Here is a 17411-nt window from a genome sequence, read left to right as displayed (position 1 = left end):
CGCTGCCTCCCCAGGGCTTTGCTGCGCGCCGGGTGGTTGTGTTGATATACTGGGGCGATACCAGCGGGCAACAACCAGCCGCCTGGATGTCGCTCGCTGGTACCGCCCGATACATCAACAGGGTGGCGTGCCGCTGCTGTGCTGGCGTGACCGGCTTCTGCGCCCTGCAGGGAGGCGGGCGGCGTGGAGGCTGTGCTGCGCCTGCTGGCCGCCGCGCGGCTGCAGCAGCCCGCGGTGCGCGAGCTGCCGCGGGACGAGGAGGCGGCGGAGGCGGCTGGGGTGGCGCTGCACGCGCTGCTGGTGCTGCTGTCAGGTGGGGCGCGCGCGTGTGTGTTGTGCTCCGAGTGTTGTGGTGGGGTGCGGCGGCTAATCTGTTCATGGTCAGAGGATGCAGTAGCCGTCCTGTCCTCAAATACTGCCAGCAGACTTGCCCTTCTTTTTCCAATCGCGCCACACCTGTGCCCCCGTGCGCTGCCGCACCTGTGCCTCCCTGCACGCTCCGCTTACCACCCCCGCCTCTCACACCCCCACCTTTCACCCCCCCCTGCCTCCACTGCAGGCCACCGGCGCAACCGCGGCCGGCTGCAGCGGGCGGGGGGCGCCGCTGAGCTGGCAGCTTCCTTCCAGGACGAGAAGCTGGGCTGGGAGTCGAGGGAGCAGGCGGCCGCCTTGCTGCAAGATCTGGCGGCAGCGCTGCTGCAGGTGCCGATGGCGGCTGAGTGCCGCCCTGTGTTTCCGTGGTGGTGGGGGGGGTTGCTGCAATGTTCAGTTCCCTTGGACGGGTTGGGGTTGGTTGGACGGGTTAGGGTTGGTTAGGATGGCAGCAGGACTGCAGCCCAGCATGCAGCATGAGCGCCCGGGCCGTTGCCTCTCGACCTCGCATGCGTGCCTGCTCGTGCCGCCTGCCCGCCTGCCCGCAGGACAGCGTGGCGGAGGAGGAGGCGGTTGCGGCGACGGCTGGCACCCCCGCCGCCGCCCCCGGCATCCCCTCCACCAGCGCGGCGTCACGCCTGCAGCCCGCGCCTCCCCAGCCCCAGGCGGCGCAGTCTCGGGAGGCGGCGTGGCGCGACACGGTGCTGCCGGCGCTGGTGGGCGTGCTGCTGCAGAAGCGCGGCGCGGCCCTGCAGGAAAGCAAGGAGGCGTCGGCAGGCATCGTGGCCAAGTATGCGGCCAATGGGCCGCGCTTTGCTGCAGAGGCCGGGTGAGCGGCCGGCTGGCGGGCCTGCTGTTCCACCGGATGCCTGCATGGGAGCTTTTGCTCCCCCAGTTCTGCTCCTGAGCTGCTCGTTCTCCAGTTCTGCTCCATGCTGGCAAGAGTCGGTGGTCTGCTGCCTCACCTGTTGCGCCTCTCTTGGGTGTGCCCAGCGCCTTCCTGCACTCACTTCTGTGTGATGCACTGCGATCCCGCAGGGAGGCGGGCGCTGTGCCGCCGCTGGTGCAGCTGGCGGCGGCAGGCGCACAGCTGGCGGGCGGGCAGCGGCGCGCCGCCGTGGCGGCGCTGCAGGCGCTGCAGGAGCTGGTGTCGGAGCCGGGGTGCCAGGCGCAGCTGGTGGAGGCATGTGTGAGGTGGGGCTGGCTGGCTGGCTGCTGGGTATGCTGGGCATGCTGGGTACGCTGGGCACGCTGGGCATGCTACAGTCTGGCTGGCCTGGGCCCCCTGCCGCTGCCGCATCCCGGTTCCAGACTCCGCCCCTGCTTGCATTACAACGCCGCCGCGCTTTCTTTCTTCCGGGCGGTGCCGCAGCGGGGCCGGCCAGCTGGACCTGCCGGGCGTGCTGCGCCGCCTGCTGGCGGCAGCCACCGCCCCGGAGCTCGACCTGGGAGCCTACAACCTCGCCGCCGGCTGCAGCGCCGGCGGCGGGCAGGTGGTGGCGGCCGGCTGGCACGCCGCCGCGGTCGCCGCGCGACTGTGCGGCGGGCCGCAGCAGCGGCTGCAAGACGCGCTGGTGGCCCGCGGGCTGCTGCCGCCGCTGGCGGCGTTTGTGCAGGCGCAGCCGCCGCCGGCGCCGCCCGCGCTGCCCGGCACGGCGGCGGCGGGGCTGGGGCTGCGGCCCTCGGAGGTCATGATGGCGGTACGCTGCGAGGTGGCGGGCCTGCTGCGCAGCCTCAGCATGCGGCTGCAGCACCACGCCGCGCTGCGCGCCTGCCCGGGCCTGCTGCCCTTCCTGGCAGGCCTGCTGCAGCCGGGCGCCCCCGGCTGGGCCGAGCTCAAGGCGGCTGCCAGGAAGATCCTGCAGGTGGGCTGGCCCTGGCGGCACGCCGCCCTCTCCGGGCGTGGCCTGCGCTGCTGCCGGCCCCTCGACGCTGCCTTCCCTCTCTCTGGTGTTAGTGGTGGTGATCCCACATCATGCGCTGCTAGCCCGCACCCCAACCCCCCAACACACACGCACACACTGCAGCAACAGCACACATGACCTTGTCCCTCCCACCACCGCCCCCACCGCCGCCACGAACACCACCCTGCCCTGCCCTGCCCTGCCCTGCCCTGCCCTGCCCTGTTCTGCCCGCAGAACCTGGGAGAGGTGCAGGACACCGACCTCCCCCTGCTGACCTACACCGCGCAGCAGCTGCGGGCGCTGCTGGAGCAGCAGGGCCTGGAGGTGCGCGGGGCGGCCGGGCACGGCGGGCCGGCGCGGCGGGCTGCCGTCTCGCGTGTCGGGGTGCGGCACATCGGGGCGCAGCCCCGGCCTCTGCCTTGGGTGGTGCCGAGCCTCTTCCATGTAGAGCGGTGTTGTCCTGCCTCTTCTTTCGCTCAACGCAGGCCAGCGCATTCGTGGAGCGAGGCGTCGGCGGCGCCGACTTTATGCGGCTGTCGGGCGACGAGCTGCGCCAGCTGGCGGCGCCGGGCCAGCACCCCCGCCTGCTGCGTGTGCAGCGGGCCTACGAAACCTTCGCCGACATAGACGGCTGCGGTGGGTGGGCCGGGCTGGGGGGTTGGGCAGGTCTGGCTGGGTTTGAGTGGCGCTGTGGGGTGCTGCGCCTGGGGGAACGCCCGGCTGCTACCCTCGCTCTGCTGGGAGGTGGCCTGAGGGGAAAGAGGGGGCTCCGTTCCAGAGACGGCATCGCTGGGACCCGTTGTGTGCATGTGCATGCAGGCACTCGCAGCGGCAGCGTGGGCCTTGCCAAGATGGCGACCTGGCTGGGCAACCGCGGCTACAGGTGTGGGGGGCTGGTAGGGCCACGGGTGCGAGCTGCCATGCAGGAGAGGTGCGGACTGCCATGCAGGCGCCAGGAGACTGGGCTTTGATGCCCACCCAGGTCCACTTCCCTTGCCCCCTGCACTGGATGCACTCTGCATCCTGCCACAGGAAGGAGAGGGTTGGGCCCTCCACCCTGTGCAACCCCTGCCGTCTCGCGATCCCATCTCCCCTGCCCCTGTTTTTTCGGTACCGCAGGCAGGCCGAGGTGGTGGTACTGGCGGAATCCCTGCTGGAGCTCATGGACGGTGACAGGGACGACGCAGTCAGCTTCCCAGACTTCCTGAGGGTGGGCCTGGGATGGGGTGGGCTGGGTCCTGCCCATGCGGTACTGGGCAGGGAGGCAGCCGAGTGCCGCTAGACCCTCGCACTCGCCCCCACGGGCGCGACCATCGCTGCACAGTACACAGCTGGCTGCGCAGATGGCCCGCCTCATCAGCCCCCAAACATTATGTTGTTTTCTTCTTTTTCTCTCCCCCCTGACTACACTTCCCACCCTGCTGTGCAGTGCTACGACGAGTTCCTGGCCCGCACCCTGGCAGACCTGCAGCCGCCCAGCAAGCGGCGCAGGACGGAGGGCTTTGCGGCGTAGCGTGGGGCGGCGCACAGCACAGCACAGCACAGCAGGCACAGAACAGGACAGTACAGGAAACCATCGATGCACCGACAGGAAGGGTGCAGATCAGGAGGCATGCATGCGCTGTAGATACCCCAAGGCTCCACATTTGCACAGTTTAGCGTGGCGCGTGCGCCGCATCCACACGCCCCCCAGAGGCAGCTCTGCCAGTCGGAACGACTTGGGAAGGAGGGTGGTCACCCGCAGCAGGGTGCACTGCTCAGAGCTTTTCACAGATGCAGCATACCAGCTGCAGCTGCATTCATACATAAGTACTGCACATACATGTAAACGCGCACCACCAGCAGGCAGCTACCGGGTGGCTTCTATGCGGCTGTGCAGCCAGGCCATGATGGTGCCAAAGGCGTCGTCGGCCGCCGGGTCCAGGTCCGGTACCGCCGCGGGCAGCGAGGCCGGCGCCGCGTCGCCGTCGCCGCCCTCTGCCTGCCGCTCGCGGCGGGCCGCTGCCGCCTCCTCCGCGTTGGCCCGCTGCAGCTCCCTGACCTTGCGGGCGTAGGGGCCGTAGGAGGTGTACCCAAACTTCTGCCATGCAGCCGACAGCGCGCGCCGCATCTCGCGCCGCCGCTCCTCGGGCACCGCGGCCAGCACCTCGGGCAGGCGCTCCGCGTCGGCTTGCGGGATGCGCACCGTGAATGCCGCCAGGTCCAGTATAGATTCAAAGGAGACATGAACATTGTCCTGGCAGGGGGAATGGAGGCGGGCAGGCAGGCAGGCAGGTGGGCGGGCAGGCAGGCAGGCAGGCAGGCAGGCCGGCCGGCAGGCAGGCAGGCGGGCGGGCAGGCGGGCGAGCAGGCGCAATGTAGGCGTGCAGAGCGACTCTTGTGGACAGGGCGCAAGCCAAGGGGTGGCGCCAGGTGCGGCGCAGGGACAGGCTGTAACCGCCGAGGCGCCCAGGCGGCAACGCCTCCTCACCATGATGATCACCGGGATGCACCTGCAGCGGCGCGGCGGCGCACACACACCCGTGATTCGGCACGTACCGCCGTCAGCGGCTCGGCTCCACAGCCGCGCGGGCCCACACAAGCCGGCCATGCCCGCCCACGTGCAGCCCCGCGCCGCGGCGTGCTTGCGCCGTTACCAACCCAGCACGGGGCCCCTGCGCCAGCCAGGCGCTCTCACCCGTGCAGCATGGCGTCATCCATGCGAGCGCTCCAGCCGTCCCCGGGGAGCACCAGGCAGAAAGTGGAGGAGGCCAGCAGCTCTGAGTAGTCGCCCTCCACCACGTCATGCCTGCACAGCAGGCACAGCGCGGCACAGCGGGCGCAGCGTGACCGGCAGGCGCAGCAGGCACAGCATGACCAGCAGGCACAGCGGGCACGGCGTGACCCACGGCAGCAGGCGCGGCAGGCGCGGCAGGCGCGGCAGGCGCAGAGTGGACCGCCGACGGCTGAGCCGCGTGGCGGCTGCAGCGGAGTCGACGGTGGCAAGCGAGCCGGGACGTGGTGGGCGGGCGGGCGGGCGAGGGGTAGGAACCCTGGAGCCTCTTGAGAGAGGAGTGGCGAAGCAGGCGCACTCACTCTCCCATCACAATCTTGTGCTTCTCCAGCCAGCCGCCGGCGGCAGAGGCGTTGGCCAGGCGCTGGCGCAGGCCTCGAGAATATGGCGGGTTGTCCTGCTGTACCTGCAGGCTGGGCCACCGGGGGGTGCCGGAGGGAAGAAAGCGAGGCAGGGGTGGGTGTGCCGTGCGAGGGTGCACTGCGCAGGCTTGCGGGCAGCGCTGCTGCCGCTGCTGCGCGTGGCAGCCGTTGCCTGAGCCCCCGCCGGCCCGCCACGCCCACCCACCCGCCCACGGTGGAAGGCCAGCCAGGTGCGGCTGCGGGGGGTGGCGCCCAGCAGGGGCGACTTGTAAAAGGTCTGGGGCGTCTTCATGAGAGGCACGACCAGGTCCTGCTGGGCATGGCAGGGGTGGGAGGCGACGGCGGCGGCGAGGCGAGAATGCAGGCGGCAGAACATGGCTGCGTGAGCAGGGGCATGGGGTGAGTGAGGTGCGGGACCTCCTGGGGAGACATCTGGCTGCCTGGCAGGGCCGGCAATCGGTGCTGGCCCCGCCCGAGCGGCCACCCCCCTCGCTCCTCGCCTTGACGGGGTCGTAGCAGGGGTGCCCGGCAATCTTCTGCAGGAAGCCGTCGGGTTCCCACTGCACGCCAGCAGCACGGCCAACAGGCGACAGGCACGGCATCGTCAGCAGCATGCCGGCGCAGCGACAGCTGGCAACCCAGGGCTGCGCCAGGGTGGCCGCTGCCCCTGGCCTCCCCGCAGATCAAAGCTGCCGCCAGGGCTGTGCCTGCCTGTTGTCTGTGGGCAGGGCTGCCCACCCCTCACATGCGGGTGATGCACCTCATCAGAGTATACGTCTTCCCAGTACCTGGCGGTACAGAAGGTGCGGTACATAAGGGGCGGTACAGGTAAGGCAAACCGCCGCGGCGTGGGGCCGCCACGCAGCCGGGCCAATGCACGGCCGGCGGTAGGCAAGGCGAGCGGCGGCACGGCACGCTGTGGGCGCCAGCGCCAGCGCCGCATGCTGTCACGGCCGCAGCCGGCGACGGCCAGGCCGAGGGGCAAGCAGGCGCACCCGCTGCCGGAGGTGTGGTTGGCGTCCATGCGGCCCCAGTGGCTCAGGATGATGCTGGCGCGGATGGCGGCGGGCACGTAGCAGCTGGCCTCATCAAATGTGACTAGCCAGATGTGGTCCCACCCGCCACGCCGGTTCCTGCAGAGGGGAGGGAAACGCTCGAGCTGCCGTGCGGCGCGGCGGCCCCCGGAATGCAGCATGCCGCCGGCCGCGCCGCGTCACGCATCGCCGCCGCTCTCGCTGACGTGCCGGCTGGGTGGCGTGCCACCGACGTGCTCGCTGCAGCACATCCGCTTCCTGCCCACGCCCAGCCGCTGGCTGCCCCCGGATGGCCCCGCCCGCCACAGCAGGCCAGCAGGCCTACCGCCCAGCAGGCCCAGCAGGCCCAGCAGGCCCAGCCAGGAAAGAAAGGCCCAGCAGGCAGGAACGCGTGGCCCCGGTGGGCTGCCCAGGTCCACCCACCAGTAGGGCGCGTGCGCCTTGATCCAGTAGTATGCCTCCAGCAGCATGTGGGTGGCGGCGTGCACCCGCAGGTTTTCTACCCCGTACCACATGTCCCGCAGCGAGTCGGCGGTACGTTGCACCGGGGTGATGAGGCAGGATGTGTAGGCCGGAACGTACAAGAAGTCTGCGGCGCAGCAGGGGTGCTGGCGCTGGTGGGGAGGTATATGCAGCACCGAGCGGCAGATAGCGCCGGCATGGTGCACGCGTGATGAGATGGATGGCTGTGCAAGCGCCGAGTGGAGGAGAACAGGGCACGGGAGCAGGGGAGAGAGGGAAGGAAGGCAGGCTCCTGGGCGGGGCTGGCGCCTGCCACCCACCCGCCTCCTCTGGGTCCAGCGTGCGGTGCTCGCTCTGCAGCAGCATCTCCAGGAACCCGCTCTCGGCTGCGTACAGGTCCTCTGGGAGCGGCAGGGAACAGGGGGTGAGGGAGGGAGGTGAGGGTGCAGGGCGGGGGCAGCGGGATCAGCGAGGGACGGGGGCAGATGCGGGGAGGGCAAGCTTTGGGGGGTATTGCGGGCAGGCCAGCAGCACAACCCTGGACCCTGGATGCAGCAGGGCAGCGAGTGCGGGGAGGGGGAGCGGCGGGAGCTGCACGGTACCGCCGCAGTCACCTGACAGGTGGGTTTCGTTGTGGAAGTCAAAGTAGCGGGGCACGCATGCGGTACCTCCCCAGCGGTACTGGATCATGAGGGTCACGTACTCGGCAGGCATCTCATACCTGCAGTACCACACGGCCACCATCAGGGGCAGCAGCAGCAGAGTGCCGTCAGCAGCTTGCCGCGCGCCAGCCGCTTGGCCGCCAGCCCAGGCGGGTGGCGGCAGCCCGCTCCTGGGAGAGCCCATGCCCACAGCCCAAGGCAACCAGCCTGTGGCTGCCGCCATCAGCCAGAATGAGGGCAGGTGGTACTCTTGTCCGGGGTATCCAAGCTAGGCTGTGCCTCACACGTAGATGAGAGGACGCCTGCGCACTGCATCCGGAGGGAAGGTGCGGGCTGCCGGGGTGCGCACAAGCTCCGCAATCCACGGCCGATCCGCCTCCCGCCCTGCACTTCGGCGGCAGGGGCAGGCGCGGCAGGGCACGCGCTGGGCAGCCGTGCAGGCAAGCTGCCAACACCGTCGCCACCAGCAGCCCCGCTCCACACCAGCGCTCGCCGGCCGCGCACACGCACGCACCTGGCTGCGTGTCGTCGGCTGCCGCGCTGGCATGGGCACAGTCAATGCCGTGCCAGCCTGCACGCCACGGGGCAAGGGCCAGGCTTCCTCGGGAGGCCCTTCACCCTACGGCAGCACAGGCGTTGCAGCCGGCCTGCAAGGTGCTGCACCGGCTGTCCGAGGCCAGAAGCACGCCCCACCACCAGCGCCACCAGCGCCCCACCTGGGTCGCATTTGCAGTATCCCTGGTTGCACTCGCCGCGCCCGTTGCACTGGTTCAGGCAGAACTGCGGGTGGGGGGGAGGGGAGGAGGCACTGGGGCAGGCATTCGGCAGCCCGGAGCCGTCGGCAGCGCGCGGCGGGCGGTCACGCCGAGCCCAGCCACAGCAGCCGCTCCCCGCAGGTCTCGCATGCCTGTATGCCTGCCTGCCTGCCTGCCCCCTCCCCCGCCCGCCCTCTCTCACCGCCTCGTATCGCAGCTCGCAGTTGTTGCCCCCCCAGCCTGCAGGCAGACGGCGCAGGGCCGTGGCGGCGCGCGCTGTGGGTGCCAGCACCCGCCGACATCCCCGCCGGCAGATGCCACCCTGACTCTCTATGCCCAAACACCGCGCTGCGCCCATGCGTGCCGGCGCTTGCGCCCAGCAGGGATCCACCCGCACGCTCCGATGTCCACCGCGCGCCCACCCACCATCCACAAAGCAGTCGCACACGTGGCGCGGGGCCTCCGAGGTGCACCACCCCTCCGGCCCAAACAGCAGCTCCGGTTCGACTTCTCCCCAGGCCGTGGCGGTACCGTTGTCCAGCTTGCTGGGCTGGCAGTACAGGCCCATGGGGCGGCCCTGCCGCTCCGGCGGGCTGCCTGCGGGGCGGCGGGGGCGCAGGGTGCAGCACGGCTGGCATTCAAAGAGGAGCAGAGAGAGGAGCGGGCGCCAGGCACGCTGCCGCTCTGCTCTGCGGCGCAGCTGTTGGCCGCCGACCGCAACCAGTGGCTGCCGGCGAGCTGCTCCAGCCCCTACGCACCTAGCGGCGCATCCTCCGGGGCAGGCAGGCGGCCGTAGGGGGTGTGCGAGGGGCAGTAGCAGGCGGCTATGTCCTCATCGCAGGTCCCTGGGGGCAGGGGTGGGAGGGGTGCGGCAGGCCAGGGCGGTGGTGCTGCACGGGAGCAGGGCGGTAGCGAAGCGCAGGCACGCGCAGCGCGGCAGCACGGCACAGCACAGCACCGCCCCCTGCCTGCCTGCCTGCCTCCAGCAGGCGCCCCTGCAGCCTCCCAACCTGACCTTGCCACCCACCCACGGCCCCCGGCCCACACGCTGCGCCTGGCGCTGCGCCTGAGACCCACCTGCGCAGTGGCTGGTTGGGAAGTCCCAGAAGGTTTGCGCCTGCATGCCAGCTGCCAGGTCTGGCTCCACACGCGATACCTCAAACCCAAACTGGCGGTGCTTGTGGGTGCAGTACCGCTTCATGGGGTGCAGGCAGTTGAAGCCCATCCAGCCTGCACCGCGCGGCAGGGGAAGGTGGTGGTGGGCACAGGGCACGGGGCGCTTGGCACGGGCATGCAGGCCAGGGGGCAGGCATGCCAGCGTGAGGCTTAAAGGAAGCAGGGGCAGCGGCGGCGGCAGCAGAGGTGGGCGTGCCTGCGGGACAGGTGCAGAGCCCTGTGAGCGCGCTGCACACTCCGACCTGCACGGCAGAGCGGTATGGTGACAGGAGGCCAGGTGCCGGGGTTGGCGACGCGGTGCTGGGGGGCAGGCGAGACGTGGCGGCAGGCAGGGCCGCGGGCGGCGCCATGCTGCGCGCACAACCGCAGCAGCGCGCTGCACCCCTTCCCTCCACCCGCCTTATTGCAGTCCAGGCTGCATGTCTGGTTTCCGCGGGGTGCCGTCACCGCCGGTACCGGCGCTTGGGTGTGGAAGTCGGCGCACCAAGTGCCCAGCGTGCCGTCGCACCGCCGCTTGATGTCGGCAGTCAGCTTGAGCTTGCGCGGTGCGGGGCGCAGCGTGCCGGTTGCCGCCGCGCCGCCATTGCGGCCGCCCCGGCGAGGCTGAATGCGCCCGGTGCCCTGGCGTGACGGCGAGCGGGGGAAGTGCAAGGAGGCGTCGGGTGTGATACAGGGCAGCAGCCAGCGCGAGTGGATGCGGCGGCGGTGGCGGCAGCTGAAGGAGGGAGGCGGCGGCCCCTGCGGCGCACCTGATTGGCTGTGCTGCCTGCTGCTGAGTTGTAGGTGAGCGCAGCAAGCAGGCAGAAGAGGAAACCAAGCACAGCCGCGAGGAGGGCGAGCGTTCCAGGCCGGCGCGGCTTCCGCTGCGGCGGCCCCATTGAGAGACGGGAACGGGCATGTGCTCAAAGCGATCGAAGGACTTAAAAGTCATTGCGTTGCTTCGTCACGCCACGTCCTCAATTTTAACAGCCCTGTTGCGTCACCGCGGCAATCGATTCACATCCGATTTTGAAGTAGCGATCTGGTTGATCGCACCTGTCTGCATCAAAGTTGCCCCTCCAAGGGAGGCGTGCCTGAAAAGCAGCCCAACACCCCACTCGCACAAACCGCATTCCATTTGCCGGTCTTTCTCGATCCCCGTTGCACACGGTACCAAAGCAGCCCGTCCAAGGCGATGCAGCGTTCGGTGCTCTCCCCCTTGCGCCGCGCTGTGGCAGGCAGTGCCGGCGGCGGCAAAGGCGCCCCGCTCTCCGCCGCAGCGTCGCGCCCCTTTGCCTCGGCATCGGAGCCCCAGCCCCAGGGCGAGGACGTGGGCAGCTTCCCCTTTGCCAGGCCCAAGGGTGGGTGGGCACGTCATGCGTGCGTCATCTCTCACCTCATCTGCTGTCATGCGCCCAGCTGCAACTGGATCCCCACCTGAATCCATGCCCGCCCCTGCCCCACAGCAGCCCCATCCCTCTGTATTCAAACACGAGGGCCAACACTTCCTCCCACTGGCATGGCTCAGTCCCCCTTTCCACAATTGCGCCTCCCCTCTCAACCCCGCTCCCACCCTCTGCCCCCTCCAGGCTACGAGCCGCCTGCCGAGTTTGCGCGGCTGCGCCGGGAGTGCCCCGTGGCTAGGGCCCGCCTGTTTGAGGGCAGCCCCATCTGGCTCATCACCAAGCCGAGGGAGCTGCAGCAGGTGCTGGTGGACAACCGCTTCAGTAAGGTGGGAAGCTTTGTGGCGGGGCGGGGCAGTGCTGGCAGGCGCGCGGCAGCTGGGCCTTAGCCTCGCCAGCCGAGGCGCCCGCTGCCTGGTGGCAGCATGGCTGGCGGGGCGGGGCAGGCGTGGCGGAGAGCTGCCATGCCCGAGATGCCAGCCTGCCACTTGCGCGTCAGCAAGCTGGTCAGGGCTCTGGCGGCGCACCTCCTTTGCCCTGTCCCGCAGGTCCGCACCCACCCTGGCTTCCCGGAGCTGGCTCCGGGTGGGCGGCGGCCAGCGCCTGCCAGCGCCTCCCAGCGCCGGCGGTGCCTGCTGCCCTCCCCGTGCCCCCTGCCTGTGCTGCCGCGGCGCTCCACGCTTTGCCGCGCTGAAGCCCATGTGTCGGGGGGATGCCGCAGGTGCCAAGGCTGCGGTGGAGGGGCGGGAGGCGAGCTATGTCGACATGGACCCGCCAGGTCAGCGGGGGTGACGCTGTCACACACACACACACACAAACTGTGTGCGAGTGTGGCGGTGGCTTGTGGTGGAGGTCGCGGGGTGGCTGTGTGTGGGCTGGTGGGGAGGAAGCAGGGCGTGCAACCCACCCTGTTGCCCGCTTCCCGGCTGCCTTTCCTGCCCTGCCCCACCTTCTGCCGCGTGCCCAGAGCACACCCGCTACCGCGCCATCTTCGAGCCCTTTTTCGACGCCGAGGCAGCCCAGGTGATGCGCCCCAGCATACAAGCCAAGGCGAGGCGCTGGGGCGTGGTGGCGACTGAGGGCGTCGGTGCTGTGCTGTGCTGTACGACGACGGTCCCACGCCTGCATTCTGCTATTCTGCTGCAGCTTCCAGGACCGTGCCTGCTGCGCCGCTCCCCCAAACCGCCCCTGCTAACACTACCCCCACCCACCCGGCCTGCCCGCGCCCCACGCTGCCCACGCTGTGTGCCCTAGCAGGTGGAGGAGCTGATTGACGGCATGCAGCGGCGGGGGCCCGGCGCCGACGGCGGCGTGGACCTTGCGGAGGCGTTCTCGCTGCCGCTGGCCTTCAGGGTGATCTACGAGATGCTGGGCATCCCCTTCGAGGTGCGGGCTGCTGTGCGAGAGGTGGAGGGGTCCTGGGCGTGAGAGGAGCAGAGGCGGGGTGGGGCCCAGCTGGCCGCACGCGCGCCCATGGCTCCCCAAAGCGCCAGCGCGGCCCCCTCGCTGTGCTGTGCCGTTCCCAGCCACGCTCGGCGACCTCCCGCTGCTGTGTTTTACCTCCCCCACCCACCCACCCCACACACAGGACTACGAGTTCCTGTCCAGCAACGTGGCGGTGCGCGCCAGCGGCAGGTGAGGCGGGCGCTGCGCCTGCCTGGGTGGGCTGCATGGGGGTGCAGCAGCAGTAGACGGCGGTGGGACAGCCCCGAGGTGGCAGCAGATGGCGCCTCCGCACACTGAATCGGCCTCACCATGCTTGGCTCGGCTCACCCGCCCAATGCCCGCCCACCTGCCTGCCCGCCTGCCTGCCCGCAGCTCCACCGCGCGCGACGCCGCCGCGGCGCAGCAGCAGCTGCAGGAGTACATGGAGGGGCTGGTGGCCGCCAAGGAGGCGAAGCCTACTGACGATGTGCTGAGCAAGGTGCGGCACTTGCCCGCATTGTCGTGTGCCTGCGCGCGTGTATGTGTCGTGTCCGACAGGGTGGCGCCGCTGTTAGCATCCCTTGGGAAAGAGCCGCGGCCGGCAGACAGGCGGCTCCCCAGCTGCCCGCGCCTGCGCGACGCCCCTCGCTTTCCTCGCTGCCCCCCGCTCGTTCCCCTCCCGCCGCCGCCGAGCCCCTCGGTCATCCAGGTCATCCGGAGCCACCTGGTGGCGGGCAATGCCACCGTCGCCTCCATGATCAATCTGGGCCTGCTCAGCCTGCTGGAACACCCCGACCAGGTGGGCCGCCAGCTTGTGGGGGTGGGGGGTGGGGAGGGCGTGAGGTTTGGGGGCTCGACTATGTGTTACAGTCCCCCGCTATGACTGGCCGCGTGAGCAGACCTTGGGCAGGGGGGCGAGGTTGGGGAGCAGGCCCGGCCGGGGACTGCATGCCCGAGCATGCCGGGCCGCAGCTGGCCTGCAGCCGGCAACAGCTGGCCGGCGGCTGGCGGCGGCTGTGGGCTGCGGGCTGCCACCGGCGGGCGTGAGCTGATGGGGTGCCGCGCTCCCCGCCGCCGCTGGATCATTGTATAATACTCATGTACCATCTCAAAGCGCCGCCGCCCGCAGCTGGAGGCACTCAAGGGCGACCCCTCGCTGCTACCATGCGCGGTGCGAGAGATCTGCCGCTACCACACTGCCTCAGCCTACGCTCTGAGGCGTATGGCGCTGGAGGATGTCAAGGTGGGGTGGGCAGGGCCTGCGGGGCCCCTATGCACTGTGTTAAGCGTATACCCTAGGGGGCTAGGCCGGGTGGCGGCCCCAGGGCAGCAGCGTGATCAGGCCATCCCCTGGCCCGCGCCTCTGGCCCTGCATGCCATTTTTTTAACCAGGTGGGCGACGTGACGGTGAAAGCGGGTGAGGGCCTCATCGCGCTGAACCAGAGCGCCAACCGGGGCGAGGAGGCCTTCCCAGACCCAGACGCCTTTGACATCAGGCACTCCCCGAACCCGCAGGTGGGCGCGCCCAGCGTGGGTGTGGTGGTGGAGTGTGGTGTGGTGGGATGGGTTGGGAACCTTTAGTGCTGGTGTTGGGGTTGCGTGGATTTAGCGAGATGCTTTCAGGTGCGTGTGTGGGATGGGTCGTGGTCGCTTGAACGTTTGGGGTGTGGGCGAGCATGCTTGAAAAGCGCGTGGAGGTGCCCCCTCGCCTCCCCCGACTGTGCCGGCAGCCTCGCTTGCTCAGCCGGCTCTCCCTTGCCGCCAGCAACGCCACCGCTTGCAAGCATTATGCCCCACCCACCCACCCCGCGCTGCCTGGCAGGTGGGCTACGGGTATGGCACCCACCTGTGCGTGGCCATGCCTCTGGCGATGGCGGAGCTGGAGTGCGCCTTTGGCGGCCTGCTGCGCCGCCTGCCCACCATCAAGCTGGCGGTCGCGCCCGACCAGCTGCAGTGGTCAGACCCGAAGGCAGACGTGGGCCTGACCGGCCTGCCCGTCACCTGGTGAATCGCCTGTGTCGGCGCCGCGCCCAACGACGACAGGAAGGTGTGTGAACGACGTGGACGCGCACAGAGCAAGCACTCGGCGGCAGCGGCGGCGCCGCGCCGCCGCTGGGCCCCACACCTGTCCACACTGCACCCGCCCGGCACCACTCTTGCGTCAACACCAGCAGCAGTGGCGCTCCTTTCCCGACTTGCATGCATGTACTTGTTTCAAAAGCCCCGCTGCCTGCCCCAAGCTGCGACACGAACCCATGCACTGAACGAACCTGCATCGAATGAACCTGCATTGAACGAACCTGCATCGAATGAACCTGTGCTCATGTGCTCATTCACTGGGTGTCTCCTTCACCTGCTGTGCAACTCCAACAGAGTGTTGCAATCACCAATGAGAGAAAGGAAACAGCATTGCTCCCACAAAGAAGAGAACCGGCCGTGAGAAACAGGCCTGGCCGCCCGCTCAGGCTGCAGTGCTCCTGTGGCCCAACGCCGCCGCCGCGTGCCGTGCCTCCCAAGCTCGCTTCACCCTGGCCACCACATCCTGCTGCCAGTCCCGCCCCTCCACCAGCTCATCAGCCCCGATCTCCTCCCCTGTCAGCATGTGCGCACTGTAGGGCAGGCCGTGGCAGTCCAGGCCCAGGCGGCGGTCGGTGGCGGCGATCCGCCACCGCCGCACCTCCAGCTGCGCCGCTCCTTCCGAGTCCTTGCGCCACTTGTCCTGGGGCTTCATCCAAAACACCTCGACCTCGCCGCCGGGCTGCAGCGGCAGCAGGTACGGCAGCGGCAGCGGGACCACTAGTGTGGCGCCGCCGCCGCCGCCGCCGCCCGCGGGCTGCAGGCTCGGCGCCTGCGGGCTGCCGCGTTGCCAGGCCGTGAAGCGCACAGCCGTGGAGCGGTCCACGCCTGGCAGCGGCCCCGCGGCCGGCTGCCCGCTGGTGCAGCTGAAGCCGCGGCGGCGGCTGCGCTGGTAGGCGAGCTCTCGTGAGGGGAGCAGCAGCACCGACAGCTCGAAGCTTTTCACGTACAGCCGGCCGTCTCGCAGCAGCTCGCCCCAGGCAGCCTTGCTGACGTTGTGGCTGCCCAGGCACAGCCACGCGACGTCGCCTCCCACGTGGCGGCAGTAGGTCTTGAGGTGGGGCATGGCGCGCTGCCGCCCAGTCGGCTCGCCACCCCACCGACGCAGGAGGGGCTGCAGGACGGCCAAGCCTGCAGCGCAGGGCAGGGCAGGGGGTCAGCAGCCGCTCTGCTGCTCTCTGAATCCTGGACTGCGCCTGGCTGCTGGCACCAACCACGTCGTCGGCGCTCACCTCCGTTCTCTGCAGAGGGGCTGTGCAGGTGGTTGCCCGCAAACCAGCCAGCCAGCGACCCCTTCACTTCCCCCTCCGTCGGCCACACCAGCGCCAGCGAGCCGCGCCCCAGGCGGCGCTGCCCCGGCACGCTGCCCCACGTCCCGCCCGCTGCGCCCGCTGCGCCCGCTGGCCTCGCCCAGCCCGCCAACAGCGAAGCAGCGAGCTCCCGCTCCAGCCAGCCGTCACCCTGCACGCTGCCAAAGCTGTTGACCTGAGCCACCAGCGGCGACCCCGCAAACCGCTCCGGTCAGGCCTCCCGACCCAGCAGCGCCGCCAGCCGCTTGTGGCCGTAGGCGGCCGCCAGCTCGCCGCCGTGCGACCCCGGCACGGACGCCACCAGCACGGCACGGGCGGCAGAGAAGTCGTGCCGGCGAACGAGCTCCTGCAGATGCATGCAGGGAGGCAGGAGCGGTTCGACACACACACAAACTACAGACGGGCCAGCAGATGACAGCAAGCAGCCGTCATCCCAGCAGACAGCTCTGCTGCGTGTGCATGCCATGCTAACGGGCCAGTGCCAGCCTGCCTGCGCGTGCTTGGCTTCTTCCCCTGGAAGCTGCAGGGCAGCCAGGTACCGCGCCAGGCTGGTCTCAAAGTCGGAGCCAGGTGGGGAGGTGCCGTCCTGCTTGGGTGGAAAGTCTTGAAAGAAGACGGCCTGCATAGGCAGTCGAGGCAAGGAGGGGGTCGCTTGCTTGCGATGCAGGGCTGGGAGATCGGCAGGCAGGAAGGCAAGGTGGTCGGCAGAATAACAGCGCTGCCACTTGGCGCCGCCCTGCCCCAAGCTGACAGCAGGTCTGCCGCTTGCTGGACCGGGCGAGGCTGCCTTGCAAGCTGCCCCACCACCCACCTGCGTCTGGCTGTGCAGCTGGTGGAACTGGAGGTTGGGGGTGGGCAGGATGAAGCGCACCCCGGTGGCGTACTGCGCCGCATGATACCAATTAAGAATTAAAATGCTCCTCGAGGCAGGTTAGGGCTCGCCATCGCCAGGGCAGGCAGCAGTGAAGCTGCCCTGCGCCCTGCCAGGCAGCCCATTGTGCCACCGCCGCAGCTCCAGGAAGGACACTGACACTCTGCCGCTGCCGCCGCCGCCGCCGCTCACCTCGATGAGCATCATCTTGGAGTGGTGCCGCCCCCAGCGGTCTGGCACCGGGGGCGTGTGCAGGACAAAGCGGCGGCCCTCTGCTGCCGCCCCAGACGCCTCTCGCAGAGCCTTCCTGGTCTTAGTGCGCCTGCAGGCAGGGCAGGGCGCTAGGTCCAAGCCGGCCGGCTTGCTGGCAGGCCCGGTTTGCCGACCGGTGCCATGAGGAGCATGCTGCTGCCCTGGCACAGTGACTCCCTCGGTTCCCTTGAGTAGGGCCCAGGCATCTTTTGCCCGGCCTTGGCTCCCGACCCACCCCCTCCCCCCGCAGGTAAGAGCAGCGTCAGCGTCAGCAAGCAACGGTCAGCGGCAGCCCCACCACCCCCACCTCCGCCTCACACACTCACTGGCCCCTTGCGCGATGGCACGCCGGCATGTTGGCATGGGAACGCCAAGCCCGGCACGGTAGCGGCGGCTGACTGAGTAATGGCACAGCCGACCGCCGCGGCAGGCCACTTTGCACTCCTGCCTGCAATGCATGCACCCTTACATGTGCAGCCTTCTGGTATTTTCATGTGCCTGGGAGATGTGCGGGCATGGGGGCCCATGTGCCCCATGCCATTTGAGTGCCCGGCGGCGGCGCTGCCTGCCGCCGGGAGCCCGCACCAGCATCGGC

At 69.8% G+C, this 17411-nt stretch overlaps 5 protein-coding genes across 5 annotated transcripts in view; 2 read left to right on the top strand and 3 right to left on the bottom strand.

Annotated features, from left to right (window-relative positions):
* CHLNCDRAFT_57478 (hypothetical protein) overlaps positions 1-1205 on the top strand; it is a gene marked incomplete at its 3' end in the record, with an annotated part of 2184 nt that extends 979 nt beyond the window's left edge. The window contains exons 2-4 of the mRNA XM_005848784.1: positions 171-313; positions 560-702; positions 921-1205. Coding sequence (XP_005848846.1) covers positions 171-313; positions 560-702; positions 921-1205 — 571 coding nt within the window. The remainder of the gene's footprint in view (positions 1-170; positions 314-559; positions 703-920) is intronic.
* A 2920-nt stretch (positions 1206-4125) lies between these two features.
* CHLNCDRAFT_51514 (hypothetical protein) lies at positions 4126-10378 on the bottom strand (the record flags this gene model as incomplete). Its single annotated transcript, XM_005848577.1, has 20 exons — positions 4126-4512; positions 4747-4768; positions 4954-5064; positions 5352-5455; positions 5617-5789; positions 5896-5971; positions 6157-6199; positions 6407-6544; positions 6869-7034; positions 7228-7308; positions 7522-7628; positions 7854-7953; positions 8084-8140; positions 8286-8349; positions 8527-8564; positions 8751-8921; positions 9083-9169; positions 9402-9554; positions 9896-10121; positions 10250-10378. 20 exons carry the CDS (start codon positions 10376-10378, stop codon positions 4126-4128), a joined length of 2433 nt encoding a protein of 810 aa, XP_005848639.1.
* Positions 10379-10674: 296 nt separating this feature from the next.
* CHLNCDRAFT_51513 (hypothetical protein) lies at positions 10675-14315 on the top strand (the record flags this gene model as incomplete). The annotated part of the gene is made up of 12 exons (XM_005848783.1): positions 10675-10840; positions 11069-11211; positions 11431-11467; positions 11604-11660; positions 11850-11905; positions 12140-12268; positions 12471-12517; positions 12701-12806; positions 13017-13106; positions 13437-13550; positions 13700-13822; positions 14130-14315. 12 exons carry the CDS (start codon positions 10675-10677, stop codon positions 14313-14315), a joined length of 1254 nt encoding a protein of 417 aa, XP_005848845.1.
* A 453-nt stretch (positions 14316-14768) lies between these two features.
* Positions 14769-15449, bottom strand: CHLNCDRAFT_144175 (hypothetical protein; the record flags this gene model as incomplete). Its single annotated transcript, XM_005848576.1, has 1 exon — positions 14769-15449. One exon carries the CDS (start codon positions 15447-15449, stop codon positions 14769-14771), a length of 681 nt encoding a protein of 226 aa, XP_005848638.1.
* A 455-nt stretch (positions 15450-15904) lies between these two features.
* The window catches only part of CHLNCDRAFT_144174 (hypothetical protein), a gene marked incomplete at both ends in the record, with an annotated part of 4710 nt that continues 3203 nt past the window's right edge, over positions 15905-17411 (bottom strand). Inside the window, 4 exons of the mRNA XM_005848575.1 lie at positions 15905-16039; positions 16166-16312; positions 16505-16576; positions 16757-16886. Coding sequence (XP_005848637.1) covers positions 15905-16039; positions 16166-16312; positions 16505-16576; positions 16757-16886 — 484 coding nt within the window. The remainder of the gene's footprint in view (positions 16040-16165; positions 16313-16504; positions 16577-16756; positions 16887-17411) is intronic.

The sequence above is a fragment of the Chlorella variabilis genome (genome assembly GCF_000147415.1).
Source record: "Chlorella variabilis unplaced genomic scaffold CHLNCscaffold_7, whole genome shotgun sequence".
Taxonomy (NCBI): Eukaryota; Viridiplantae; Chlorophyta; class Trebouxiophyceae; order Chlorellales; family Chlorellaceae; genus Chlorella; species Chlorella variabilis.
The sequence above is the reverse complement of the archived record's forward strand: the minus strand, read 5'-3'. Positions and strand labels throughout refer to the sequence as shown.